The following is a 24,210-nucleotide window of genomic DNA, read 5'->3' on the forward strand; positions in this document are numbered from 1 at the left end:
TAATTTTCCCTTTATATCCATCCATCGCTTCATGCATTTTAAAAACACGACAGTATTGACGGTTGTTTATTGACATTCCAAACTGATTTCTATGGCCTCCAAATTGGGCTATTGATAGCTACAGAGATACATGAAGTGACAACACGATTCTCAGCTTTATAGTATTGTATGTAGTCGACCGGAACAATACGCAATGGCAGTCAGCCCAATAATCGCAAAAGCAACGTTGCTTATAAACCAAAACCGTTCTTGAAATTAGCCGCCGACAACTGCATTCACCTCGGTAGAATATAATAATTACTATATACATATAACCATCCATTATTGTTATGGCAAAGACGTCATCAGCTAAGGTATCAAGTCGATATCGATGTGTAAGGGAGCACTGCTCTATGCGCCATGTTGCATACCTTGTATTACTTCTTCTTCAGCCCAATTACAAAAGACGACGAACCAAAGTATTGGGGCCCGTCCAAATACAGATACAACACTCTGCGGTCTTCACTTCACCGCACACCAAGCAAGAGTGTTGTGGTAGTTGGGAGCGCAGGTTACAATCGTTTGAAAGGTGTCGGGCTAGGATAGTGCGTCTGACGTCATCAACATGTGCCACTGTTGTAATGCGTCATCAAAATTGCGCAACATGTGTGAGCGTGTGTTTGCGCGCGCGGATGCGTATTTTGTCATTGGTTCTGTTTAAAAAAATCACGACTGTAAATTCCTCATCGTTTATTTGTTTCGTGCCCCTCTTACTCGTAGATTTGAAGAGTGGAAAACATTTGGATCGATCACAAGCTTTTTGTAATGGTCAAATTTCGAATGTTCCCCATTCCGTTGACCAAATTGTTATTTATTATTATTATTATTTTTGGCTTTCTCAGCTTAATGCACAAAGCATAGTATAGCAAAGTTTTCCCCGCTCATTCCAATGAATAAAAGCTCTACCATTTATGTCAACTGCGCTCAAAGAGGAGGGAACATTAAATATAAGTAAGCGTATAAGTGGGGGTGTTAAGAAAGTTATATTGTATCCTCATTTTGTGCAATGCTGTAATATTGAGCGGATCTGGCAACCTAGCCACTACTACATCACGTGCTTTGTTTGACAGGGATCAAAGCCAGTGTGTGTGAATTCGTGATGGGAATTCCGGCTCTTTGCAGAGAGCCGGTTCTTTTGGCTCGGCTCACTAAAAAGATACCGGCTCATATGGCTCCGAAATGGCTCCTCAGTTTGTTTGTTGTTGCTTAAATTAATTAACTACCAAAAATCATGTATAATTATGTGAAAAACGAATTACTCATGTAAAAAATACACAATATCAAATATTTTTATTTATATGTGCACAGAGAGCATCCACTTTCACTTTCCCTGTGGTTACTCTGGTCTGGTGATCAGTTGTCACTAATTTGATTTTCTTATTAATAATGCTATCATACCAACTAGTAAAAAATATAACAATTGAATAATAATAATAATAATAATAATAATAATAATAATAATAACAGCATAATGTGATAACATTTGTCCACCTGTCTACCCCCCCCCCCCCCCACCCCTTCTCCTCACTGCTGTGTGTGTCTCTAATTATCCTCTACCATGGATATCGACCAATCCCGTGTGGCTTTAACCGAAGACTGGGGGTGGGGAATAGAGGACAAAAAGAGTCTGCTCCCATTTCCGGTTCCGGCTGTCTTCGTTCACTTCAGATCCGGCTCGTTCGCGAACGACACATCACTAGTGTGAGTGACTTGAATAGATTGCAGAGAGAAGCGGTTGATCTCTGCGCTGCGGCAAATAAACATCCTACTTCTCCCAAGTACATCGCGAAAGCGCTGACGATCCGAACAAGTATAAACACAGATACAGAACTCGAACGCTAAGTGGAGATGTGGCGTCACACGTGCGCGTCTGATTGATTCCCAGTGGGAGCTGGCCTGACCGCAATGACAGGAAGTGCTCCTTTTGCAACACTGCCACGTCTCTGCAGCAGCAGACGGGATGGGCCTTGATATTGGACGGTGGAAGTAGTGGGAATGACGGAGGAAATAGCGAAGAGAAGAAGGAAATAGGGTATTACCAAGCGGCTGTAGCTTGCTGTCTTGAATTAGCTCGTTTCATCTCGTCAAAATATCGCTTGTTTGAAACGTGCTCTTCTTCCATGCTAAGCTCAGGAACAATGGATGAATTCATTACAGAGGAGGAAGAGCCTTGGTACGACCAGCGGGATTTGGAGCAGGGTAAGATCCTCCTCTTTGGCCGTAGCATCCTAGCAGGAAACTGCTGCAGCCGGTCGGTGAACATCTCTCAGCGGCGCCCGCACAAAGGCTTTTATGCGCACTCATGGGAGATAACTTTAGCATTCTATTTTTTTTGTGGCATACTCAAGACTAGTATTTTTTGGGAGGGTGTGGTGTGTTATTTAGTTTGCTTCCAAACGACTGAAAAGCAAACAAACAGCGCGCGTGGCTCTATTTTTTTCGTCCTTCAACAAAAAGATTTTAACGTCTGCCAAGTATGGCATTTTTTTTTTGTTGGAACTGGCTAGTGTCAGTATATTGTGTTAAAAAGTATTGTTTTAATATATAAAAATATGTAAAAAAAAATAACTTAAATATACTCGTGTTGGTAAGCACGTCAACTTCATAGTGCAGAGTTACTGTTTAATAATAATAATGCTACATTTAATTTTTAAGCGCCTTTCAAAACTCTCAAGGTCACTTTACAGTCACAGGTTCTGTAGGTGAGCTGCGGCAGCCACACGCGCTAGCGTTCACTGAACCCGGTAGGAACTCAGATAGAATAATAAGACAAATAGATAGAAAGCTAACTAGCAAGCCAATAGAAAGCTAACTAGCAAGCCAATAGATAGCTAGCCAGCCAGATAGATAGCTATTGTACGGTATTACAGAAAATTGACTTAGCACAATATTTCTTACTAATGTCGACATAAACAAAAATCAAAAGAACAAAAAAATAACAAATAAAATGACAACACAAAGACACATAGTTTACCAGCTCAGGCCTTCCTGTGCAGAGTTTGCACGTTCTCCCCTTGTTTGTTTTCTCCCACATTCCAAAAAACATGCATAGCAGGCTAATTGAACACTCCAAATGTCCATAGGTGTGTGTGAACGCAAATGATTGTTTGTATCTATGTGCCCTGTCATTGGTTGACAACCCGTTCAGGTTGTCCCTAAAACAGTAGAAATGGACTTCAGTACATCCTACAAATCTTGCAAGGGTAAGCGGATCAGAAAATGTATGTACAATATGCATGTATGGATAATTCAATGCGCTTTACATAGTTTAAATAGCACATTTAAAGATAACACAATGTAAGGCCCTTATATGAATACATGATAAGATAATTTTGCTAACTTAATATTACTATTACTCGTAAAAAAATAATAATGATAAAGATAATAAAAATGATAGTAATTATTTGGACGCCTGCTCCCAATGACAACTGGTTAACTAAAATACAGTAAAGTCTCGTTATATCGATATCGGATATATCGATAGTCCCGGTTATATCGATATTTTTTCGGACTCCCTTGAATATCGATATAACGAGACTTTACTGTATTTACATTGGAGATGCCAATTCAGAATGTCTCCTTCATTTTCACCATATTACATCATCATCATAATAATCATGTAAGAGTAAGTTCTACACTTAGTATTATTTCTTCCAGTTATTAAAGATTGCATTCAGCCACAGGTGGAATTTTTGGGAGGAGTGAATTACGATGCATGTTAATAAAATCCGTATCGTGCAAGTTTTCAAATGATGAAAATATCTGAAAGACCTGATATGCTCGAAAAAAGACAATACATTTTTAAGTTAGTGTCAAAACATGTTGACGGACTCATAGTCATCTCTAATAAAAATCTGTTGTTGACCAGTGATATTAACCTTTCCTATCACTGTCATAACTGCTGTCCTCAAAAGGGTTAACAAGGCATTGGCAGCGCTTCATGTTGTGATGCTAAACCCCACTTACCTAATTTCCGTCTCTTGTTCATGCCTAGTCACTGTGCCAGATCATCACAATAATATATGCTTGAATGTAAACCAGTGATAATGCAGAAACTGTCCAATGGGATGGATTTAATTTACTCAGGCTCATGCATGGTACAAAAATAACTATCAGTGTATGCCAAAAAGCCTCACAATGGATAAAGCTGCAGTGGATCAAAGTATGTTGTGTCTAGGTCAGGGGTCGGGAATCTTCTTGACAAAGAGCGCCAGAAAGGTAAAATATTTAGAAATGTTTTTCTGTGAGAGCCATACACACGCACACCCCTGCAAACACGCACACATGTGATTTCAACTAAATGTCATGATGTATTCTGACATCCTCGGGTTGGAAAAGGGGTGGTTGTTGCATTTGGAAATGTCGCAAGATAAGGCCACAGAACTGACCGTTCCTCTGTTCTATCACCGAGGTGATAGAACACTACAAACAATAATAGTGTCATGATCTGGTTGGCGACCAACGGGGGGCGCTGTCGGCCCCGCCTACACCAGCACAGGTGCTGGTCGTCCCGATCAGATTGGCGACCAGCGGGTAGCGACGTCAGCCCTGCCTGCAGCCTCGCAGGTGTTGATCGTTTAATCATTGACACTTAAAAGGACACCCGGAACGACCATCCGGTGCCGGTTCATTGTTTGTCTGCTGCTTGTTTGCTGCATGCATTGTGTATGTGTTAGTTTAACCTTGGCGGACTTTTACTTTTGGTCTTCTTTTGCTATTTTGTATTTTTTTCCATTCAGATGATTTTGATGTTTTACATTTTGTTCCTGCTGACCTTTATTTTAATACAATTTGTCAAACAACCTCCTGCTCCCTCCTGCCTGCTTTTTGGGATCCGCACCCGCCATCACCACCTTGCAAACCGTGACAAATAGGACCTATTTGCTAAGATGGACTTCTCGCGGATGTGTCTGTGTGTAATTAGATTAACATGTGGTCAATGCAGCATCGTTCTCATTCGCTCATCGGGCCATGAGGCGTTTACGTACATGTGACTGACCCAGAAAAAGTCTTCCCCACTCCAGCGTTTGCTCACTACACAAGATTGCTAAAAGTCTAGAACGGCAAACGTCTATATCAGTTCTTTACAAAACACCAGTTTATACATACACTGCACACTTAAAAAATATCTATTGAAGAAATTTCATCCAGAACCTATTAATTTTATGAGTAGAGGTTCAAGAAACAGGATGGGAAAATTGTCCGATAACACAAAGGCATCTTGTAACGATGAAAAAAATGCATGCTGTCAACCAGGGCTGCACTTCATGTTGTATTTTTTGTTTGTTTATTTTTCTGGGACCTTTCTCTCCCTGAATTTCTCTACTTTCTAATATTCAAATATTTCATCCTTTATCGCTCTGTTCCATTTTCACATTCAGTACCTTTTCAGGTTACATACATTATATATTCAACGGCCTTCTTCATCATTCCCATTTATAGACCTCCACCTGGCTGCAGAATTGGGAAAAACGTTGCTGGAGAGGAACAAGGAGCTGGAGGATTCATTGCAGCAGATGTATATGACTAATGAAGAGCAAGTGCATGAAATTGAGGTAGGAAAGACAATGATATTCTACCGTATCAATTGCAAAGTCCCCCAAATCCCTCCACATACAGTAAAGTCTCGTTATATCGATATTCAAGGGGAAAAAATATCGATATAACCGGGACTATCGATATATCCGACCCTGTTTGCATGTAATTTTCTCCGTGCGTGCATAGAAATAGTATCGATATAACCAGGACTATCGATATATCCGATATCGATATAACGAGACTTTACTGTACTTGAAGCTATCCCAGAACACAATGCATTGTGAAAAAAGCACAAATAAATACATTGGTGAATAGACAGACAAAAAGATTGATACATAGATAAATAAATCAAAACAACAAAGCCATGAAAGATGAATTGTGTTGATGCTAAACAAAATACTGGAGCGAATACTCAATCTAAGTAGCATTCGGCATCTTAATTCTCTTTTTCTTCCTACTATTTTTGGCAGTTGGCAACACTGTTCTTTTTGGCGGCCATTTTAGATTTAGGCTGAGTCTTTTGGGCAGAAATACTTAGTTTTACTTTATTTGAATTTATCTGAAGCTAGACTAAGAGCAGAAGTGAACATTTGTAAGCAGCACTATGGCTTCATGCCCCAAAAAAAAGAGTACAACTGATGCAGTGTTTGCTTAAAGGATGCTGATAGAGAAGGTCAGAAGGAATTGCACTGTGTCTTTGTAGATCTGGAGAAAGCATACGACAGGGTGACCAGAGAAGAGCTGTGGTATTGCATGAGGAAGTCTGGAGTGACAGAAAAGTATGTCAGAGCGGTACAAAACATGTATAATGACTGTAAGACAGTTGTGAGGTGTGCTGTTGGTGTGACGGAGGAATTCAAGGTGGAGGTGGGACTCCACCAGGGGTCAGCTCTGAGCCCCTTCTTATTCGTTACTGTGATGGACACGCTGACAGACGATGTTAGACAAGAATCTCATTGGACCATGATGTTTGCAGATGACATTGTGATCTGTAGCGAGAGCGGGGAACAGGTGGCGGAGAAACTAGAGATGTGGAGATATGCCCTGGAAAGGAGAGGAATGAAGATCAGTCGCAGCAAGACGGAATATATGTGTGTGAATGAGAGGGATACAAGTACAAGAGTGATGCTACAGGGAGAAGAGATAAAGAAGGTGGAAGTTTTAAGTACTTGGGGTCAACTGTCCAGAGCAATGGAGAGTGTGGAAAGGAGGTGAAGAAGCGTGTCCAGGCAGGCTGGAGCGGCTGGAGAAAAATGTCAGGTGTGATGTGCGATAGAAGGGTTTGCGCTAGGATGAAAGGAAAAGTGTATAAAACAATGGTCAGACCAGCCATGATGTTTGGACTGGAGACAGTGCCACTGAAGAAAAGACAAGAAGTAGAGCTGGAGGTAGCAGAGATGAAGATGTTGAGGTTTTCTTTGGGAGTGACCAGGTTGGATAGGATCAGGAATGACTACATTAGAGGGACAACTCATATTAGAGGCTTTGGAGAGAAAGTCAGAGATGCCAGACTGAGATGGTTTGGACATGTCCAGAGGAGAAAGAAATACTATACCGGAAGAAGGATGCTGAGCCTGGAACTGCCAGGCAGGAGACCGAAAGGAAGACCTAAAGAGTTTGATGTTTCTCTTTATTTGTAAGTAGGTTCGTTGTCAGATCTCCCAGGCAGGTGACACGCAGAGCTTGATCGTGGCGTGGAGTCGACCAAGTCGTGCTGTGAAACTCCGTACGATGCTGAGCAGGTCTCTGCGAGCTCTGTGTCTCTTTCTGGGTCTGAGTCCGAGATGAGTCTGATCGTCTCTGTCCCACGACGGCTACTTTCATACCATTTTCAAGCATGTGATATGCGTCAGGCTGAGACGCACATCAAGGAGATCAAGGGTTTGAAAGACATCAATGTCGCGGTGCGCACTGGTGACGCTACAGACCTTATAGGGGGTTTATGGATGTTGTCAAAGAGGACATGAAGGTAGCTGGTGTGAGAGAAGAGGATACAAAAGACCGGGTTAGATGCAGGACACTGATTCTCCTGAAGGAATAAGCCGACTCCTGAAGGAAGAAGCCGAAAGAAAAAGAAGACGACTTTATTTGAATGCTGCTGTGCAAATGACCATTTTGTGTTTGGGATCCTTTTACTGATCATTTTCATCTTTATTAATTATTATTTGATTTTTGACAATTGTCATGGCTGGATTTCTGTGAAACAACATGCTCAAGTTCAATGAATGGATACTGATATAGATTAGACAGAATAGAAGTTATCATATTTAAAGGTTTCATGCTGTTATATGCTTAGTGAACATGTGTGACCCGAGTACACAATTGAAGTACAGACAAACCTGGGGTCAATCTGAGGTAAACAGACACAGCCTGTTAACCTGTCATCTTCATCTAGGAGATCAAGTCAAAAGTCAAAGTCAAAGTCAGCTTTATTGTCAAATATGCTAATATGCATGACATACAGCACAGATGAAATTAATGTCCTCTCGGACCCAGCGTGCAAGACATGCAAGGCACTTATAACGTGGCTAAAAAAAGACATACAATTGACAACAAACAATACATGTAATTTCTGTATGTAAAGTGAGGTAGTGTCGTATGGAAAGTGAGGTAGTGACGTATGTAAAGTGAGGTAGTGACATATGTAAAGTGAGGAAGTGACGTACATAAAGTGACGTAATGTCGTAATTGCAAAAACAAACAACTAGAAAGGGTTTAAGTGAGGTCTTGTCTAATGAGAAATAACAAAAAAATAGAGTTCAGGATGATCGTACAGCATGTAGCGTGTACTCAGAGTTCGGTGAGTGTGGCAGTGGGAAGGGGCAGGCTGGGCAGGGCTGGGAGGGAGTTGAGTCTCCGGACTGCCTGGTGGCAGATCTGGCCTTGAACAGAATTTAGGACTTGAGAAACTCCTTCAAAGAAATAATTTAGGATTTGAAACTGCCTCACAGGTAGAGCTCATTAGCCGGGTTACAAATCTATCGGTTCAGGGAAAGACAACCAATTAAAATGTCTATGCTCTATTGTTTATAGCTGTTTGTGTTTGGGATGTCCAGGGGCGTGGTATTCAAATCAAGAAAACTATGTTTTACTAATGTATTACTTAAATTTGCATGTACTCTCAATAAATAGCTTGGCAGAGGGCTGCAGAATTTGGGTGTCTGTCTTGAATGGCTACGTCCCCTGCCGGTAGTAAAAGACAATGTGTTCGAGCTTCTGTCCACAGTGTCCGATCGAATATCTCTGAAATATACCTACCCAAAATATGAGCAATTGATTATTAAACTATCCTAATCCTGTTAACGTTTTTACACATCTTAGTTTAATTTTGAAATTCCAGCCCTAAGTCGTTTACTGTGTTTCTAACCATTCATGAATCATGTGTACGTTAGCTGAAATCCTGTCCATCACCACCACCACCAAAATAAATAAAAAAGAATAAATATGCAATAATATACACAGTGATCACAGTACGCTAATCAGCATGAATATGTGCTTTTATCACCCAGTACCTGTCAAAACAGCTGGAAGTTCTTCGCGACATGAATGAACAGCACGCCAAAGTGTATGAGCAACTGGATGGCACTGCAAGAGAGCTTGAACACACCAACCAAACACTCGTGATTGACAGCAAGACCTCACAGCACAAGATAGAGAGGTAAAAACCTCCATTCTTGGTCAAATGTGGCGCCATTTTGCTAAAAACAAAAATCCTGCCTTTTGGATCAGGTTAACAGGGACCATTGAGACGTTGCAGAATCAGGTGGAGTCACTTTCAGGCCAGGTGGAACATTTACGCTCTGTGGAACAGCTGAGAGTCAGAAGAGAAAAGAGGGAACGACGCAAGACCATCCACTCCTTCCCTTGTTTGAGGGAACTTTGCACAGCACCCAGGTATAGCAGTCATGCTGCTGTCTGGTGATTACCCGGAAACACAAATTATGACGTACCGCTGATCAGTCAATCAGCTCTCAACCCTTCCGAAGTACAGACGCTCCCCAATTTACGAAAATTCGAGTTATGACGTTACGGTACATACGAACATTTTTGCAGCTACAGAATGTCGAAAAATGTTTGGAGAGAGATGCCGTAAGTTGGATTTTGTATTGCGCGCCATTTTCCATTCAAGCTCACTTGCGATTGGCTGCGTACTGTGCTTCACGCGCACGCACGCAGACACATTCGAGGTTTCAAGGGTTGGATGTTTCCGTGACGGACACCAAGACTGACCAATCAGCGCTCAACCATCCGCTGAGCTCGCTTACGAGTGGCTGTGTACATTATCTGGGCGGGAATGAAATCCCTCTTACCAGTTGACGCTCTGAGGCGGAGGTGCCAAGCTCGCTTACAATTGGTTGTGTAGTGTATGTGGGCGGGGAGGAAATCCCTCTTCCCAGTTGACGCTCCAGGAACACGCGATGCATAACAAAAAATAATGGCAATGGCATGTAATAATAATATTAATACATTTCATTTACAAGTGCCTTTAAAAACTCTAAAGGTCACTTTACAGTCAGAGGATAATTTTTTTTTCTGTGGGTGAGCCGCGGCAGCCACACGCACCAGCGTTTACTCAACCCAGAAGTAACTCAAATAGATAGAAAGCTAGCTAGCTAATAGATACAGTAATAATAATAATAGCTTTCATTTAAAAGCCCCTTTCAAAACTCAAAGTCACTTTACAGTCACAGGATACAGTCGCTAATAGATAGCTACCTAGATGGCTAAACGATAGCTAGCTCGACAGCTAGCTAGCCAGCTTATAGATAGCTAATAGATACCTAGGTAGCTAGCTTGATAGCTAGCTAGACTGTCGCAATTACGTGCCAGCAGCTTCAATAATGGTTTACTGAAGACCCAAAGGATATATGTTGTCGTGCTACGATAGGTGTAAATTTACAGTAAAGTCTCGTTATATCGATATCGGATATATTGATAGTCCCGGTTATATCGATACTATTTCTATGCACGCACGGAGAAAATTACATGCAAACAGGGTCGGATATATTGATAGTCCCGGTTATATCGATATTTTTTCGGACTCCCTTGAATATCGATATAACGAGACTTTACTGTATTTTATGACTGTTTGAGTGTCTCTGTCTTATACTTCCCCGTTCAGTGTTTGACGTATACATACATTCCATACAAAATATAGCACAGAAACAACTTACGATCAAATTCACCTTACGAACGACCGCTCGGAAGGTATCTCATTCGTAAGGTGGGGATCGACTGTACTTCTTGGCCAATGGCAAGTCCAACTTTTGTGACATTTGTAAGCGGGAAGATTCACGTCGGCTCATCTCTGATTCATCCTCACTCGTCGGCCATCTGCTTTTCTACTTGAGGAAGACAAGCCCAGAGTGTGGGGAAAACATATTCAAGCCCTTCAAAAGAATGGAAGCATACTCAGTTCTCAACTCTGCTATTATTCATTAATCACTTAAAAACAGCCACAGCTGTGAAAGTTGTATCCATAGAGAAAACTGCAAAATAATACAGAAAATATACAGTAAAGTCTCGTTATATCGATATTCAAGGGAGTCCGAAAAAATATCGATATAACCGGGACTATCGATATATCCGTATCCCCTATCCGTATCCCTGCGCGCATGTAATTTTCTCCTTGCGTGCATAGAAATAGTATCGTAATAAGCGGGACTATCGATATAACCGATATCGATATAACAAGACTTTACTGTATTTCAATGTAAAACAGTGTGTATTTGGCGTGCATGCACGTCGTAAACACACACCTTGCAGCTCCACCACATTGACTAATTCAACAAACATTCTATCCAAAGCTAACAATGCAAGCTAACACTAACCCAGACATAATACTAAGGTAATATAAGTAATTTATTTTTCTGTGTGGTCCGGTACCAAATGACCCGCGGGCCGGTCCCGGTCCGGGGCTTCCAACATTGTTTTTGTCATCGTCTCAGGTACGAGGATGAATTTGTGGTGGGCAGAGCTGAAAGCTTTACTTTAGAGCCAAAGCGTCAACCATTCGAAGAGGAAAACAATCACCTGAGAGAGGCGGTGTCAGCTTTGCGAGCGGCTATCCGGACAGAACGGGGGCGCCGAGAGGGTGTGGAGAAGGAGTGTAACCTGATCCTTACAGACTTCTCCCGCCTGCAAACACGTGTACAGGTGATTGTTTGTGATTTATTCAAGAGTTCTCATCTTAAAATGTGATTTCATGATTTTATCCAAGGATGCAGAGCGTTGCCAGGCAAGAGTTCGGGAATTGGAGTTGGAGTTACAGGAGCTCCAGCAGCTACGCCGTACCCGGACTTTCCTTCTTGGAAACGAAGATGACGGCGTAACTCTGACCCAGACCGTCCTCAATAGCACCCCGGAGACTGACACCTTCCTGGAGGAAGAGGTTGGCGATAAAGGAGGGGGTGTTAGGGATAAGGCGGAGGGGGTCACTAGTATAGACGGGGATGCTCTCCCTGAGTCAAACCCAGTAAGGAAAAGCTGTAGCGACACGGCACTCAACGTCATTGTCGCCCGGGATGCGTCTGGCCGCAGGAGAGGAAGCTACGCACTTCACGCCAACAGTGTGAGGAAAAGAGGGATGTCCATCCTCAGGGAGGTGGATGAGCAGTACCACGCATTATTGGAAAAATACGAGGAGCTGCTGGGAAAATGCAGGCGTCACGAGGAAAGTCTTTGCCACGCGGGTGTCCAAACATCCCGACCTGTTTCCAGAGACCCTTCCATGAAAGACTGTGCTGTGGGCCACGTCCCTGGACCTTTGCCGTCCTCGACCCAGTCCCCCTCCACACCAGAAGCCATTGAGATGATCGGCAAGCAAGTGGAGGCAGTGGATAAGCGCCTGGGACAGAACGCTCCAGAGTACAAGGCACTCTTCAAGGAGATATTCTCTCGGATCCAGAAGACCAAGATGGATATTAAAGCGTCCAAATCTGTAAAATCCAGCAAATCTAGCAAATCCAATAAATAGTGACACGTTTCGTTCTTAAGAACAGTTGTAGTACAATATCAGTGCTCAGTGTTTCTGCACTGTGAAACAGCCACAGTCATGTATTCTTACTGGATTTTCTGCACGATAAGGTGCTTTGCACTATAAGTCCATCAATGAATGCCCAATTTCAAAACTGTTTTCATATGTAGGGCACACTGCATTATAAGGTGCATAGAATATAAGCTCCAATAAGGGCTGCCTGCGGTTGTGCTATGCATCTCCTCAAAGGAACTATGTTAAAGGGAATACAATACAATACAATTTAGCTTTTTTTTAATATAGCGCTAGGCATAACTGGTCACAAGCAAAAACATATAAATACAAATGGCAGTATGTGAAAGACAAAAGTTATGAAGAAAAGCGTTAGGAATACTTGAGTCACGCTGTGTATTCCCCACTATGTTAGTACACAGTAATCACTCTGTGTGCTTGCTTTGATGGAGGTTTTATTCAGGTAAAGTCCAGTAGATCTTGTCTTAGCGAGCAAACTTCTTCGAGTGGGTCCCTCTGCCCGCAATGAATTCGAGGACTTCAGAATCCATTGTGGTCCCGCATCTTTTTGTTTGTTTCGATAGTTTCACACCTTCCTTAGGTTTACTTAGGAGAGTCAGCACAATCTTACCTCCCCCGGGTGCGTCGGTTCTGCAGGCGGCCGGCGATTTAGACCGCATGTTTGGCGCAGAAGGCGGGGTTAAGCCGGGGTCAGATCCCAACCCTCCCGCCCTGTCGCGCCTGATGCTGTCTTCCACTGCGTCCGCGCAGCTTTGCTTCCGCTAGCGTTAGTTCCACAGGCAACCGCAGTCAGACCGCTCGTCAATGCAGAAAAACAGAAAAAATAGAGTTCATGATGATCGTGTAGCGTGTACTCGCAGTTCGTTAAGTGTGGCAGAGGGTGGGGGCAGGGTTGGGAGGGAGTTGAGTCTCCTGACTACCTGGTGGCAGAAACTGTCCTTGAGCTCGGAGACTCCGCAGTCTCCTACCCGATGGCAGCAGGCTGAAGAGGCTGTGGGAAGGGAGGGTGGGATCGCCAGCGATCCTGATGGCTCTGCGGGTGAGGCGGGTGTTGTAAATGTCCTGAAGAGGGGGAAGAGAGACACCGATGATCTTCTCAGCTGTCCTCACGATGCGCTGCAGAGTCTTACGGCAGGACACGGTGCAGGCTCCGTACCACACGGTGATACAGCTAGTCAGGATACTCGCGATGGTACCACGGTAGAAGGATGTTGTGATGGGCGTTGGGGCTCCAGCTCTTCTGAGCTTGCGGAGGAAGTACAGTCGCTGGTGAGATCTCTCGGCCAGTGATGCCGTGTTGTGGCTCCAGGACAGGTCTTCGGAGATGTGCACTCCCAGGAACTTGGTTCTGCTTATCCTCTCCACTGCAGCACCGTCGATGGCTAGTGTAACATGCTGTGGGTGCAATCTCCTGAAGTCCACTACAATGTCCTTCGTCTTCTCCACATTCAGACGGAGATTGTGGTCCTTGCCCACGTGGCCAGGCGGCTAACCTCGTCCCTGTGGGCTTTCTCCTCATCGTTGTTGATGAGGCCCACCACAGTTGTGTCATCCGCAAACTTTATGAAGAGGGTGGAGCTGGATGATGATGGTGAGCAGTTATGTGTAAGCAGAATGAAGTGGAGTGGGCTCAGCACACAGCCCTGGGGGGCCCTGAGGTCAGCGTGTTGGTGCTGGAGGCATTCTTTCCAACTCTAACTTCCTGTGGTCTCCCCGTCAGGAAGTCCAGCAGCCAGTTGCACAGGGTGCTGCTGATCCCCAGTTTGCTCAGTTTGTCTGTAAGCTGTTGGGGGATGATGGTGTTGAATGCTGAGCTGAAGTCGATGAACAGAATTCTGACATAGGAGTCTGTGGTCTCCAAGTGGGTGAGGGCTGTGTGGAGAGCGGTGGAGATGACATCATTGGTCGAGCGGTTTGGCCGATATGCAAACTGGAAAGGGTCGTGGTGGGGGGGAGGGCAGCCTTGATGTGACTCATAAATAGCCGCTCGAAGCACTTCATGAGGATGGGAGTGAGTGCGACCGGGCAGTAGTTGTTGTGGCAGGTGGGGGATGACTTCTTCGGAACAAGGATGATTGTAGTGGCTTTGAGGCACGTGGGGACAACAGCCTGGCTCAGTGAAGTGTTGAAGATGTCCGTGAAGACATCTGTGAGCTCCTCAGCGCAGTCTCTCAGGACACGGCCAGGAATGCTGTCAGGACCCGGGGCTTTGCGTGCGTTGGTCCCTCTGTGGGATCGCCTCACGCTGTCCTGGGACAGTGTCAGCACCTGGTCGCCAGGAGGTGATGGGTTCTTCTGTGGTGGAGTGCTGTTGTCTGCCTCGAAGCGGGCGAAGAAGTCATTCAGCTGGTTCAACAGAGCGGTGGAGTTCTCGCAGGTCTGTGGAGAGGGCTGATGGTCTGTATCCCCCGCCACAGGTTCCTGGAGTCTCTGCTGTCTCTGAAGTGGTTGGCAGCAGGTGATATTTGAGAAATTGTATTAAAATAAAATCAACAACAAAATCTAAGACGTTAAAATCATCTGAACAGAAAAATACAGTGTATCAAAGGAAAAACCAAGAGTAAAAGTCTGCCAAGATGAAACAAACACAGGCACAGCATAATTTAAAGCAGATTTTTTACTTACAGACAGTGTATTATAGGTGTTGAAATACCTGACATGTTTCGGCGTCTACTTCCGCCTTCGTCAGAGTGTCACGGATGTTGTTGTGACGCGCCATTTTCAACTGGTGTTGCTATGACGGCGTCACCTACCTGTCAGATCTGACAGGCAAGCCACGCCCCCCGTTGTCCGCTGGTCCCTCCAGGATACTGCTCCAGGTAGTAGAGAGCATGTAGGCTCCCTCATCCCTGTTGATGGTCCTTGGTCCTCGCTTCCGGATTTCAATGGCCTCCCTGATCCAGCGCTGATGTTTGTTTTCTTCGGTGCGGATGACTCTGGCCTTCTCTCAGTCCATGATGTGATTTTCTCTTTTGCAGTGGTCCGTGATGGCTGATTTATGGTGCTCCTGTTGTGCTTGTTCTTTTTTTGCTCTTGTTTGTATTGTTGCTGTCTCTTTCTTGTGCTCTTTTTTTCTTGTATTGAAACTCCTTCCTGTCTCCCCGATGGATGATTTATTGCACGACTTGCATGGGATTTCATATGTTGAGTTGCATTTATTTTCCAGGTGTATTTTGTCCTTTGGGTGTACCAAGATCTGTCGGAGAGTTGTGTGTGGTTTGACCGGTGTGTTTATGTTGTGTTTCCACAGTGTTCTTTGTATGCGTTCTGTGATCAGAATCAGAATCAGAATCATCTTTATTGCCAAGTATGTAGAACACACAAGGAATTTGTTTCCGGTAGAATCGTCGTCAAAAAAAACCGCTAAGTGGCACTATACAGTTCCATTTTGGCTACTGTTGAAAGAGTTCAAAGAGTTCAAAGCCTCCGGGTCCGTGATCATTGTGGTGCGTTCATGTAATGTTCTGACGACTGACAACTTACGAATAGTGGGGTGTTCAGATGTCCAAAGGAGATATCGGTCAGTATGTGTGGGTTTCCTGTGTACTTTTATTTTGATGTCCCCGTTGTCCGTGTGGTGTATGTTCAAGTCCAAGAAGGCGATGGATTGGTTTATTTCCTCTTCATGGGTGAACTTGATACAGCCTGTGGTGTCTATGGAGTTGAGGTGTTCCGTAAGCTGTTGTGTATGTCCTGTTTTGATTTTTTCCAGAATGTCGTCCACATATCGTTTCCATAGTGTTGGTTTGTATGTTTCCGGGGCTGTTGAAAGCGCTTTCTGTTCTAGGTCCTCCATGAAGAACCCACACATGATGGCAGAGAGTGGGTCCCCCATGGCGAACCCTTCTTTTTGTCTGTATATGGTGTTTCTGAATTGGAAATATGTGGATGTGGCAATGAACTGACGTAGCTGGGTTATGTCATGTGCTGTTAGATTTGTGCGTTTTTTGAGTGTCGTGTCTGCTTTTAGTCTGTCCTGTACTATCGGAATGGTGGCTTTGGTGGGTGAAAAGTGAGATGACGTCATGTGATATGAACATTTCGTCTTTCTGTACTTTTATGATGGCGAGTTCTGTAGCGAGTTGCTTTGAGTTCTCGCAGTGTTGGTCCGTGTGTCCCAGTCATGGTTTTATTATTTCTGATAGTGCTTTTGAGGTTGCACAGGGTGCTGCTGATCCCCAGTTTGCTCAGTTTGTCTGTAAGCTGTTGGGGGATGATGGTGTTGAATGCTGAGCTGAAGTCGATGAACAGAATTCTGACATAGGAGTCTGTGGTCTCCAAGTGGGTGAGGGCTGTGTGGAGAGCGGTGGAGATGACATCATTGGTCGAGCGGTTTGGCCGATATGCAAACTGGAAAGGGTCGTGGTGGGGGGGAGGGCAGCCTTGATGTGACTCATAAATAGCCGCTCGAAGCACTTCATGAGGATGGGAGTGAGTGCGACCGGGCAGTAGTTGTTGTGGCAGGTGGGGGATGACTTCTTCGGAACAAGGATGATTGTAGTGGCTTTGAGGCACGTGGGGACAACAGCCTGGCTCAGTGAAGTGTTGAAGATGTCCGTGAAGACATCTGTGAGCTCCTCAGCGCAGTCTCTCAGGACACGGCCAGGAATGCTGTCAGGACCCGGGGCTTTGCGTGCGTTGGTCCCTCTGTGGGATCGCCTCACGCTGTCCTGGGACAGTGTCAGCACCTGGTCGCCAGGAGGTGATGGGTTCTTCTGTGGTGGAGTGCTGTTGTCTGCCTCGAAGCGGGCGAAGAAGTCATTCAGCTGGTTCAACAGAGCGGTGGAGTTCTCGCAGGTCTGTGGAGAGGGCTGATGGTCTGTATCCCCCGCCACAGGTTCCTGGAGTCTCTGCTGTCTCTGAAGTGGTTGGCAGCAGGTGATATTTGAGAAATTGTATTAAAATAAAATCAACAACAAAATCTAAGACGTTAAAATCATCTGAACAGAAAAATACAGTGTATCAAAGGAAAAACCAAGAGTAAAAGTCTGCCAAGATGAAACAAACACAGGCACAGCATAATTTAAAGCAGATTTTTTACTTACAGACAGTGTATTATAGGTGTTGAAATACCTGACATGTTTCGGCGTCTACTTCCGCCTTCGTCAGAGTGTCACGGATGTTGTTGTGACGCGCCATTTTCAACTGGTGTTGCTATGACGGCGTCACCTACCTGTCAGATCTGACAGGCAAGCCACGCCCCCCGTTGTCCGCTGGTCCCTCCAGGATACTGCTCCAGGTAGTAGAGAGCATGTAGGCTCCCTCATCCCTGTTGATGGTCCTTGGTCCTCGCTTCCGGATTTCAATGGCCTCCCTGATCCAGCGCTGATGTTTGTTTTCTTCGGTGCGGATGACTCTGGCCTTCTCTCAGTCCATGATGTGATTTTCTCTTTTGCAGTGGTCCGTGATGGCTGATTTATGGTGCTCCTGTTGTGCTTGTTCTTTTTTTGCTCTTGTTTGTATTGTTGCTGTCTCTTTCTTGTGCTCTTTTTTTCTTGTATTGAAACTCCTTCCTGTCTCCCCGATGGATGATTTATTGCACGACTTGCATGGGATTTCATATATTGAGTTGCATTTATTTTCCAGGTGTATTTTGTCCTTTGGGTGTACCAAGATCTGTCGGAGAGTTGTGTGTGGTTTGACCGGTGTGTTTATGTTGTGTTTCCACAGTGTTCTTTGTATGCGTTCTGTGATCAGAATCAGAATCAGAATCATCTTTATTGCCAAGTATGTAGAACACACAAGGAATTTGTTTCCGGTAGAACACGCTGCAAAAAAAAAAAAACGCTAAGTGGCACTATACAGTTCCATTTTGGCTACTGTTGAAAGAGTTCAAAGAGTTCAAAGCCTCCGGGTCCGTGATCATTGTGGTGCGTTCATGTAATGTTCTGACGACTGACAACTTATGAATAGTGGGGTGTTCAGATGTCCAAAGGTGATATCGGTCAGTATGTGTGGGTTTCCTGTGTACTTTTATTTTGATGTCCCCGTTGTCCGTGTGGTGTATGTTCAAGTCCAAGAAGGCGATGGATTGGTTTATTTCCTCTTCATGGGTGAACTTGATACAGCCTGTGGTGTCTATGGAGTTGAGGTGTTCCGTAAGCTGTTGTGTATGTCCTGTTTTGATTTTTTCCAGAATGTCGTCCACAAATCGTTTCCATAGTGTTGGTTTGTATGTTTCCGGGGCTGTTGAACGCGCTTTCTGTTCTAGGTCCTCCATGAAGAGCCCACACATGATGGCAGAGAGTGGGTCCCCCATGGCGAACCCTTCTTTTTGTCTGTATATGGTGTTTCTGAATTGGAAATATGTGGATGTGGCAATGAACTGACGTAGCTGGGTTATGTCATGTGCAGTTAGATTTGTGCGTTTTTTGAGTGTCGTGTCTGCTTTTAGTCTGTCCTGTACTATCGGAATGGTGGCTTTGGTGGGTGAAAAGTGAGATGACGTCATGTGATATGAACATTTCGTCTTTCTGTACTTTTATGATGGCGAGTTCTGTAGCGAGTTGCTTTGAGTTCTCGCAGTGTTGGTCTGTGTGTCCCAGTAATGGTTTTATTATTTCTGATAGTGCTTTTGAGAGGTTGTACGTGACTGATCCGATGGTGTCTACTATGGGGCGGAGAGGTGTATCTGGTTTGTGTAGTTTTGGCGTGCCGTAAATCCTGGGGATGATATTTGCTGTGGGTACCAGGTGGTTGTACGACTCTGTTTCTTTTATTTTCGTTTAATAGAGGTTTGAGTAGTGCTTTAAGTTTGTTTTTCTTTTCTTCTGTTGGGTCTTTCTTTAATATTTCATAGGCGGCGTCCTGTAATAACTGCTGCATCTGTTTTTCGTATTTTTCCGTGTCCATAATAACTGTTGTTCTGCCTTTGACAGCGGGGAGTATTGTGATGTCTTTGTTTTTGATAGTGTTATTTGATGGGGGGGGATGTCATTGTTACTTGTTTGGTTCCGCAGGCGGCCGTAGGGTTAGACCGTACGTCGGCCGCAGAGGGTGGGGTAGGGCCAGGGGTCTGGCGTCCGGCTTGGGGCATTTAAAAAAGAATTATAGTGTCATAACATGTTTTCACATTTTTTAATCTATAAACAGATTTGCTAATAGACATGTTAAAACTAGGGATTTGTCCTACACTTTCAGCCGATGTGACTAACTAGCCTTAAATGTTTTTTAATGAATTACAGTAAAGTCTCGTTATATCGATATCGGCTATATCGATAGTCCCGGTTATATCGATACTATTTCTATGCACGAACGGAGAAAATTACATGCAAACAGGGTCGGATATATCGATAGTCCCGGTTATATCGATATTTTTTCGGACTCCCTTGAATATCGATATAACGAGACTTTATTGTAATTCATTTTTTAGGATCACAATTGCTTGCATCTAGTTTAAAGCTTTACTTTCATGAATGTTTTCACCATGTTGAACACAAAACCAAGCTTGTAAGCATTGTACCTGCCTCAGGCATATCAATGTGACGGACAGAATTTTGTTTTCATGAATTCTGATGGGAACATTAAAACGTATGAAAATTACTCAGTCAATATCAGGACACGGCCAGGAATGCTGTCAGGACCCGGGGCTTTGCGTGCGTTGGTCCCTCTGTGGGATCGCCTCACGCTGTCCTGGGACAGTGTCAGCACCTGGTCGCCAGGAGGTGATGGGTTCTTCTGTGGTGGAGTGCTGTTGTCTGCCTCGAAGCGGGCGAAGAAGTCGTTCAGCTGGTTCAACAGAGCGGTGGAGTTCTCGCAGGTCTGTGGAGAGGGCTGATGGTCTGTATCCCCCGCCACAGGTTCCTGGAGTCTCTGCTGTCTCTGAAGTGGTTGGCAGCAGGTGATATTTGAGAAATTGTATTAAAATAAAATCAACAACAAAATCTAAGACGTTAAAATCATCTGAACAGAAAAATACAGTGTATCAAAGGAAAAACCAAGAGTAAAAGTCTGCCAAGATGAAACAAACACAGGCACAGCATAATTTAAAGCAGATTTTTTACTTACAGACAGTGTATTATAGGTGTTGAAATACCTGACATGTTTCGGCGTCTACTTCCGCCTTCGTCAGAGTGTCACGGATGTTGTTGTGACGCGCCATTTTCAACTGGTGTTGCTATGACGGCGTCACCTACCTGTCAGATCTAACAGGCAAGCCACGCCCCCCGTTGTCCGCTGGTCCCTCCAGGATACTGCTCCAGGTAGTAGAGAGCATGTAGGCTCCCTCATCCCTGTTGATGGTCCTTGGTCCTCGCTTCCGGATTTCAATGGCCTCCCTGATCCAGCGCTGATGTTTGTTTTCTTCGGTGCGGATGACTCTGGCCTTCTCTCAGTCCATGATGTGATTTTCTCTTTTGCAGTGGTCCGTGATGGCTGATTTATGGTGCTCCTGTTGTGCTTGTTCTTTTTTTGCTCTTGTTTGTATTGTTGCTGTCTCTTTCTTGTGCTCTTTTTTTCTTGTATTGAAACTCCTTCCTGTCTCCCCGATGGATGATTTATTGCACGACTTGCATGGGATTTCATATATTGAGTTGCATTTATTTTCCAGGTGTATTTTGTCCTTTGGGTGTACCAAGATCTGTCGGAGAGTTGTGTGTGGTTTGACCGGTGTGTTTATGTTGTGTTTCCACAGTGTTCTTTGTATGCGTTCTGTGATCAGAATCAGAATCAGAATCATCTTTATTGCCAAGTATGTAGAACACACAAGGAATTTGTTTCCGGTAGAACACGCTGCACTAGAATCGTCGTAAAAAAAAACTGCTAAGTGGCACTATACAGTTCCATTTTGGCTACTGTTGAAAGAGTTCAAAGAGTTCAAAGCCTCCGGGTCCGTGATCATTGTGGTGCGTTCATGTAATGTTCTGACGACTGACAACTTATGAATAGTGGGGTGTTCAGATGTCCAAAGGTGATATCGGTCAGTATGTGTGGGTTTCCTGTGTACTTTTATTTTGATGTCCCCGTTGTCCGTGTGGTGTATGTTCAAGTCCAAGAAGGCGATGGATTGGTTTATTTCCTCTTCATGGGTGAACTTGATACAGCCTGTGGTGTCTATGGAGTTGAGGTGTTCCGTAAGCTGTTGTGTATGTCCTGTTTTGATTTTTTCCAGAATGTCGTCCACAATATCGTTTCCATAGTGTTGGTTTGTATGTTTCCGGGGCTGTTGAAACGCGCTTTCTGTTCTAGGTCCTCCATGAAGAAGCCCACACATGATGGCAGAGAGTGGGTCCCCCATGGCGAACCCTTCTTTTTGTCTGTATATGGTGTTTCTGAATTGGAAATATGTGGATGTGGCAATGAACTGACGTAGCTGGGTTATGTCATGTGCAGTTAGATTTGTGCGTTTTTTGAGTGTCGTGTCTGCTTTTAGTCTGTCCTGTACTATCGGAATGGTGGCTTTGGTGGGTGAAAAGTGAGATGACGTCATGTGATATGAACATTTCGTCTTTCTGTACTTTTATGATGGCGAGTTCTGTAGCGAGTTGCTTTGAGTTCTCGCAGTGTTGGTCTGTGTGTCCCAGTAATGGTTTTATTATTTCTGATAGTGCTTTTGAGAGGTTGTACGTGACTGATCCGATGGTGTCTACTATGGGGCGGAGAGGTGTATCTGGTTTGTGTAGTTTTGGCGTGCCGTAAATCCTGGGGATGATATTTGCTGTGGGTACCAGGTGGTTGTACGACTCTGTTTCTTTTATTTTCGTTTAATAGAGGTTTGAGTAGTGCTTTAAGTTTGTTTTTCTTTTCTTCTGTTGGGTCTTTCTTTAATATTTCATAGGCGGCGTCCTGTAATAACTGCTGCATCTGTTTTTCGTATTTTTCCGTGTCCATAATAACTGTTGTTCTGCCTTTGACAGCGGGGAGTATTGTGATGTCTTTGTTTTTGATAGTGTTATTTGATGGGGGGGGATGTCATTGTTACTTGTTTGGTTCCGCAGGCGGCCGTAGGGTTAGACCGTACGTCGGCCGCAGAGGGTGGGGTAGGGCCAGGGGTCTGGCGTCCGGCTTGGGGCATTTAAAAAAGAATTATAGTGTCATAACATGTTTTCACATTTTTTAATCTATAAACAGATTTGCTAATAGACATGTTAAAACTAGGGATTTGTCCTACACTTTCAGCCGATGTGACTAACTAGCCTTAAATGTTTTTTAATGAATTACAGTAAAGTCTCGTTATATCGATATCGGCTATATCGATAGTCCCGGTTATATCGATACTATTTCTATGCACGAACGGAGAAAATTACATGCAAACAGGGTCGGATATATCGATAGTCCCGGTTATATCGATATTTTTTCGGACTCCCTTGAATATCGATATAACGAGACTTTATTGTAATTCATTTTTTAGGATCACAATTGCTTGCATCTAGTTTAAAGCTTTACTTTCATGAATGTTTTCACCATGTTGAACACAAAACCAAGCTTGTAAGCATTGTACCTGCCTCAGGCATATCAATGTGACGGACAGAATTTTGTTTTCATGAATTCTGATGGGAACATTAAAACGTATGAAAATTACTCAGTCAATATCAGGAGGGTGACCGAAAGACTGAAGCAATGTTTGCTTGCAACAAAGTGGTGGACATTTGGAACACATCTTGGGAAAGTCATAAATTGACTAAAAATTCAATGTGAATGGTCTTCCATAAACTGAATCATGTATGGTTGTAATTTGAAATGGATAGCTTTTTAATCCAAGCCACAAACGAAATTTTCATGGGTACGGATCTTTTTTGTTCCTCACCCTATACATACTGTATGTACTGTACTGTGATGGATCAAGTGCACTTTGGGTAAACTCTAAACCCAGTTAGAATGCCCAATGACCAGTTTTTATCAAAGTTTTATATTCATCTGATACATTTGACATTTTTCTGTGCTTTGTTTGCTCATGTAATTCTGTAGTGTAATTCTATTGAGACTCATTTTAGGTTTGTGTTGTCGGCTCCATAGCACCGTCTCAACAATGACCCATGATAAAGCTTTACACTGCATTTATGGTTTGTCAATGCGTTTCATTTGGTATTTGTGTGTTGCTTGAAGACATGTCATTCATAACTCTCCCATCTTGCGGGCGAATATGACAATGAAATGATTGATATAGTTTTCTTTTTGTTATTGGGTAGAATGACATAATTTACCAAGTGGTTAAAATCACAGTAAATTAAATTATTGTGTATTTCAAGCCTGTCCTGTCCACACTGTTATATATCATGGAATTCTTTTCAGGTCAAGTTTAGCTATATTGACACACAGTGGTGGGCCGTCAGAGCCAGCAAGGCCTTCTCTGCTGGCCTAACATAATCAGACATCATTATCATAATTATAATAAAAGTCAATTTCATTAAAAAAGTATTTTTTCTAAATATATATATAATTATTCTACATACTGTTTTCTTGATGTTATATTATATCCATTTGGTTATGCTCCTTTCAGTGTTGTAGTTTTAGGTCAGAGTTTTTAATCCAATCAGAATTCTGCTAGCTTGTGTCGCCAGGCTGTATGAAATCTGACCAACACCTTCAGAATCAACAGTGAGGGCGTCTGTGCGCTGTACATGAACGGGCACATGTAGTTGATATACAGTTGCGATAGCCAATCAGATCACGAGTTGGCACAGTAA

General features: G+C 43.7%; 1 protein-coding gene and 1 long non-coding RNA gene across 2 annotated transcripts; one reads left to right on the forward strand and one right to left on the reverse strand.

The window, feature by feature from the left end:
• The first annotated feature begins 1,679 nt into the window (after window positions 1-1,679).
• LOC148887070 (cerebellar degeneration-related protein 2-like) lies at window positions 1,680-16,388 on the forward strand. Its single transcript, XM_089015762.1, has 6 exons — window positions 1,680-2,238; window positions 5,482-5,594; window positions 9,087-9,235; window positions 9,307-9,471; window positions 11,526-11,733; window positions 11,798-16,388. Exons 1-6 carry the CDS (start codon window positions 2,160-2,162, stop codon window positions 12,551-12,553), a joined length of 1,470 nt encoding a protein of 489 aa, XP_088871888.1. The 5' UTR covers window positions 1,680-2,159; the 3' UTR covers window positions 12,554-16,388.
• Window positions 9,267-11,735, reverse strand: LOC148887071 (uncharacterized). Its single transcript, XR_016117598.1, has 3 exons — window positions 11,611-11,735; window positions 10,752-10,919; window positions 9,267-9,377 (listed from the first exon to the last, which is right to left on the reverse strand). It is a non-coding gene; the product is annotated as an uncharacterized LOC148887071 (long non-coding RNA).
• Window positions 16,389-24,210: the final 7,822 nt, after the last annotated feature.

The sequence above is a fragment of the Hippocampus bargibanti genome, linkage group LG15 (assembly GCF_051943395.1).
Source record: "Hippocampus bargibanti isolate YZ-2025 linkage group LG15, ASM5194339v1, whole genome shotgun sequence".
Lineage (NCBI taxonomy): Eukaryota > Metazoa > Chordata > Actinopteri > Syngnathiformes > Syngnathidae > Hippocampus > Hippocampus bargibanti.

Excerpts from the sequence above, each read along its gene's own strand:
- LOC148887070 (XM_089015762.1), top strand. The coding sequence starts at position 2,160 with ATGCTAAGCTCAGGAACAATGGATGAATTCATTACAGAGGAGGAAGAG. Across the intron at positions 9,236-9,306 it reads TCACAGCACAAGATAGAGAG|GTTAACAGGGACCATTGAGA; the intron begins GTAAAAACCTCC and ends CTTTTGGATCAG. Across the intron at positions 11,734-11,797 it reads GCCTGCAAACACGTGTACAG|GATGCAGAGCGTTGCCAGGC; the intron begins GTGATTGTTTGT and ends ATTTTATCCAAG.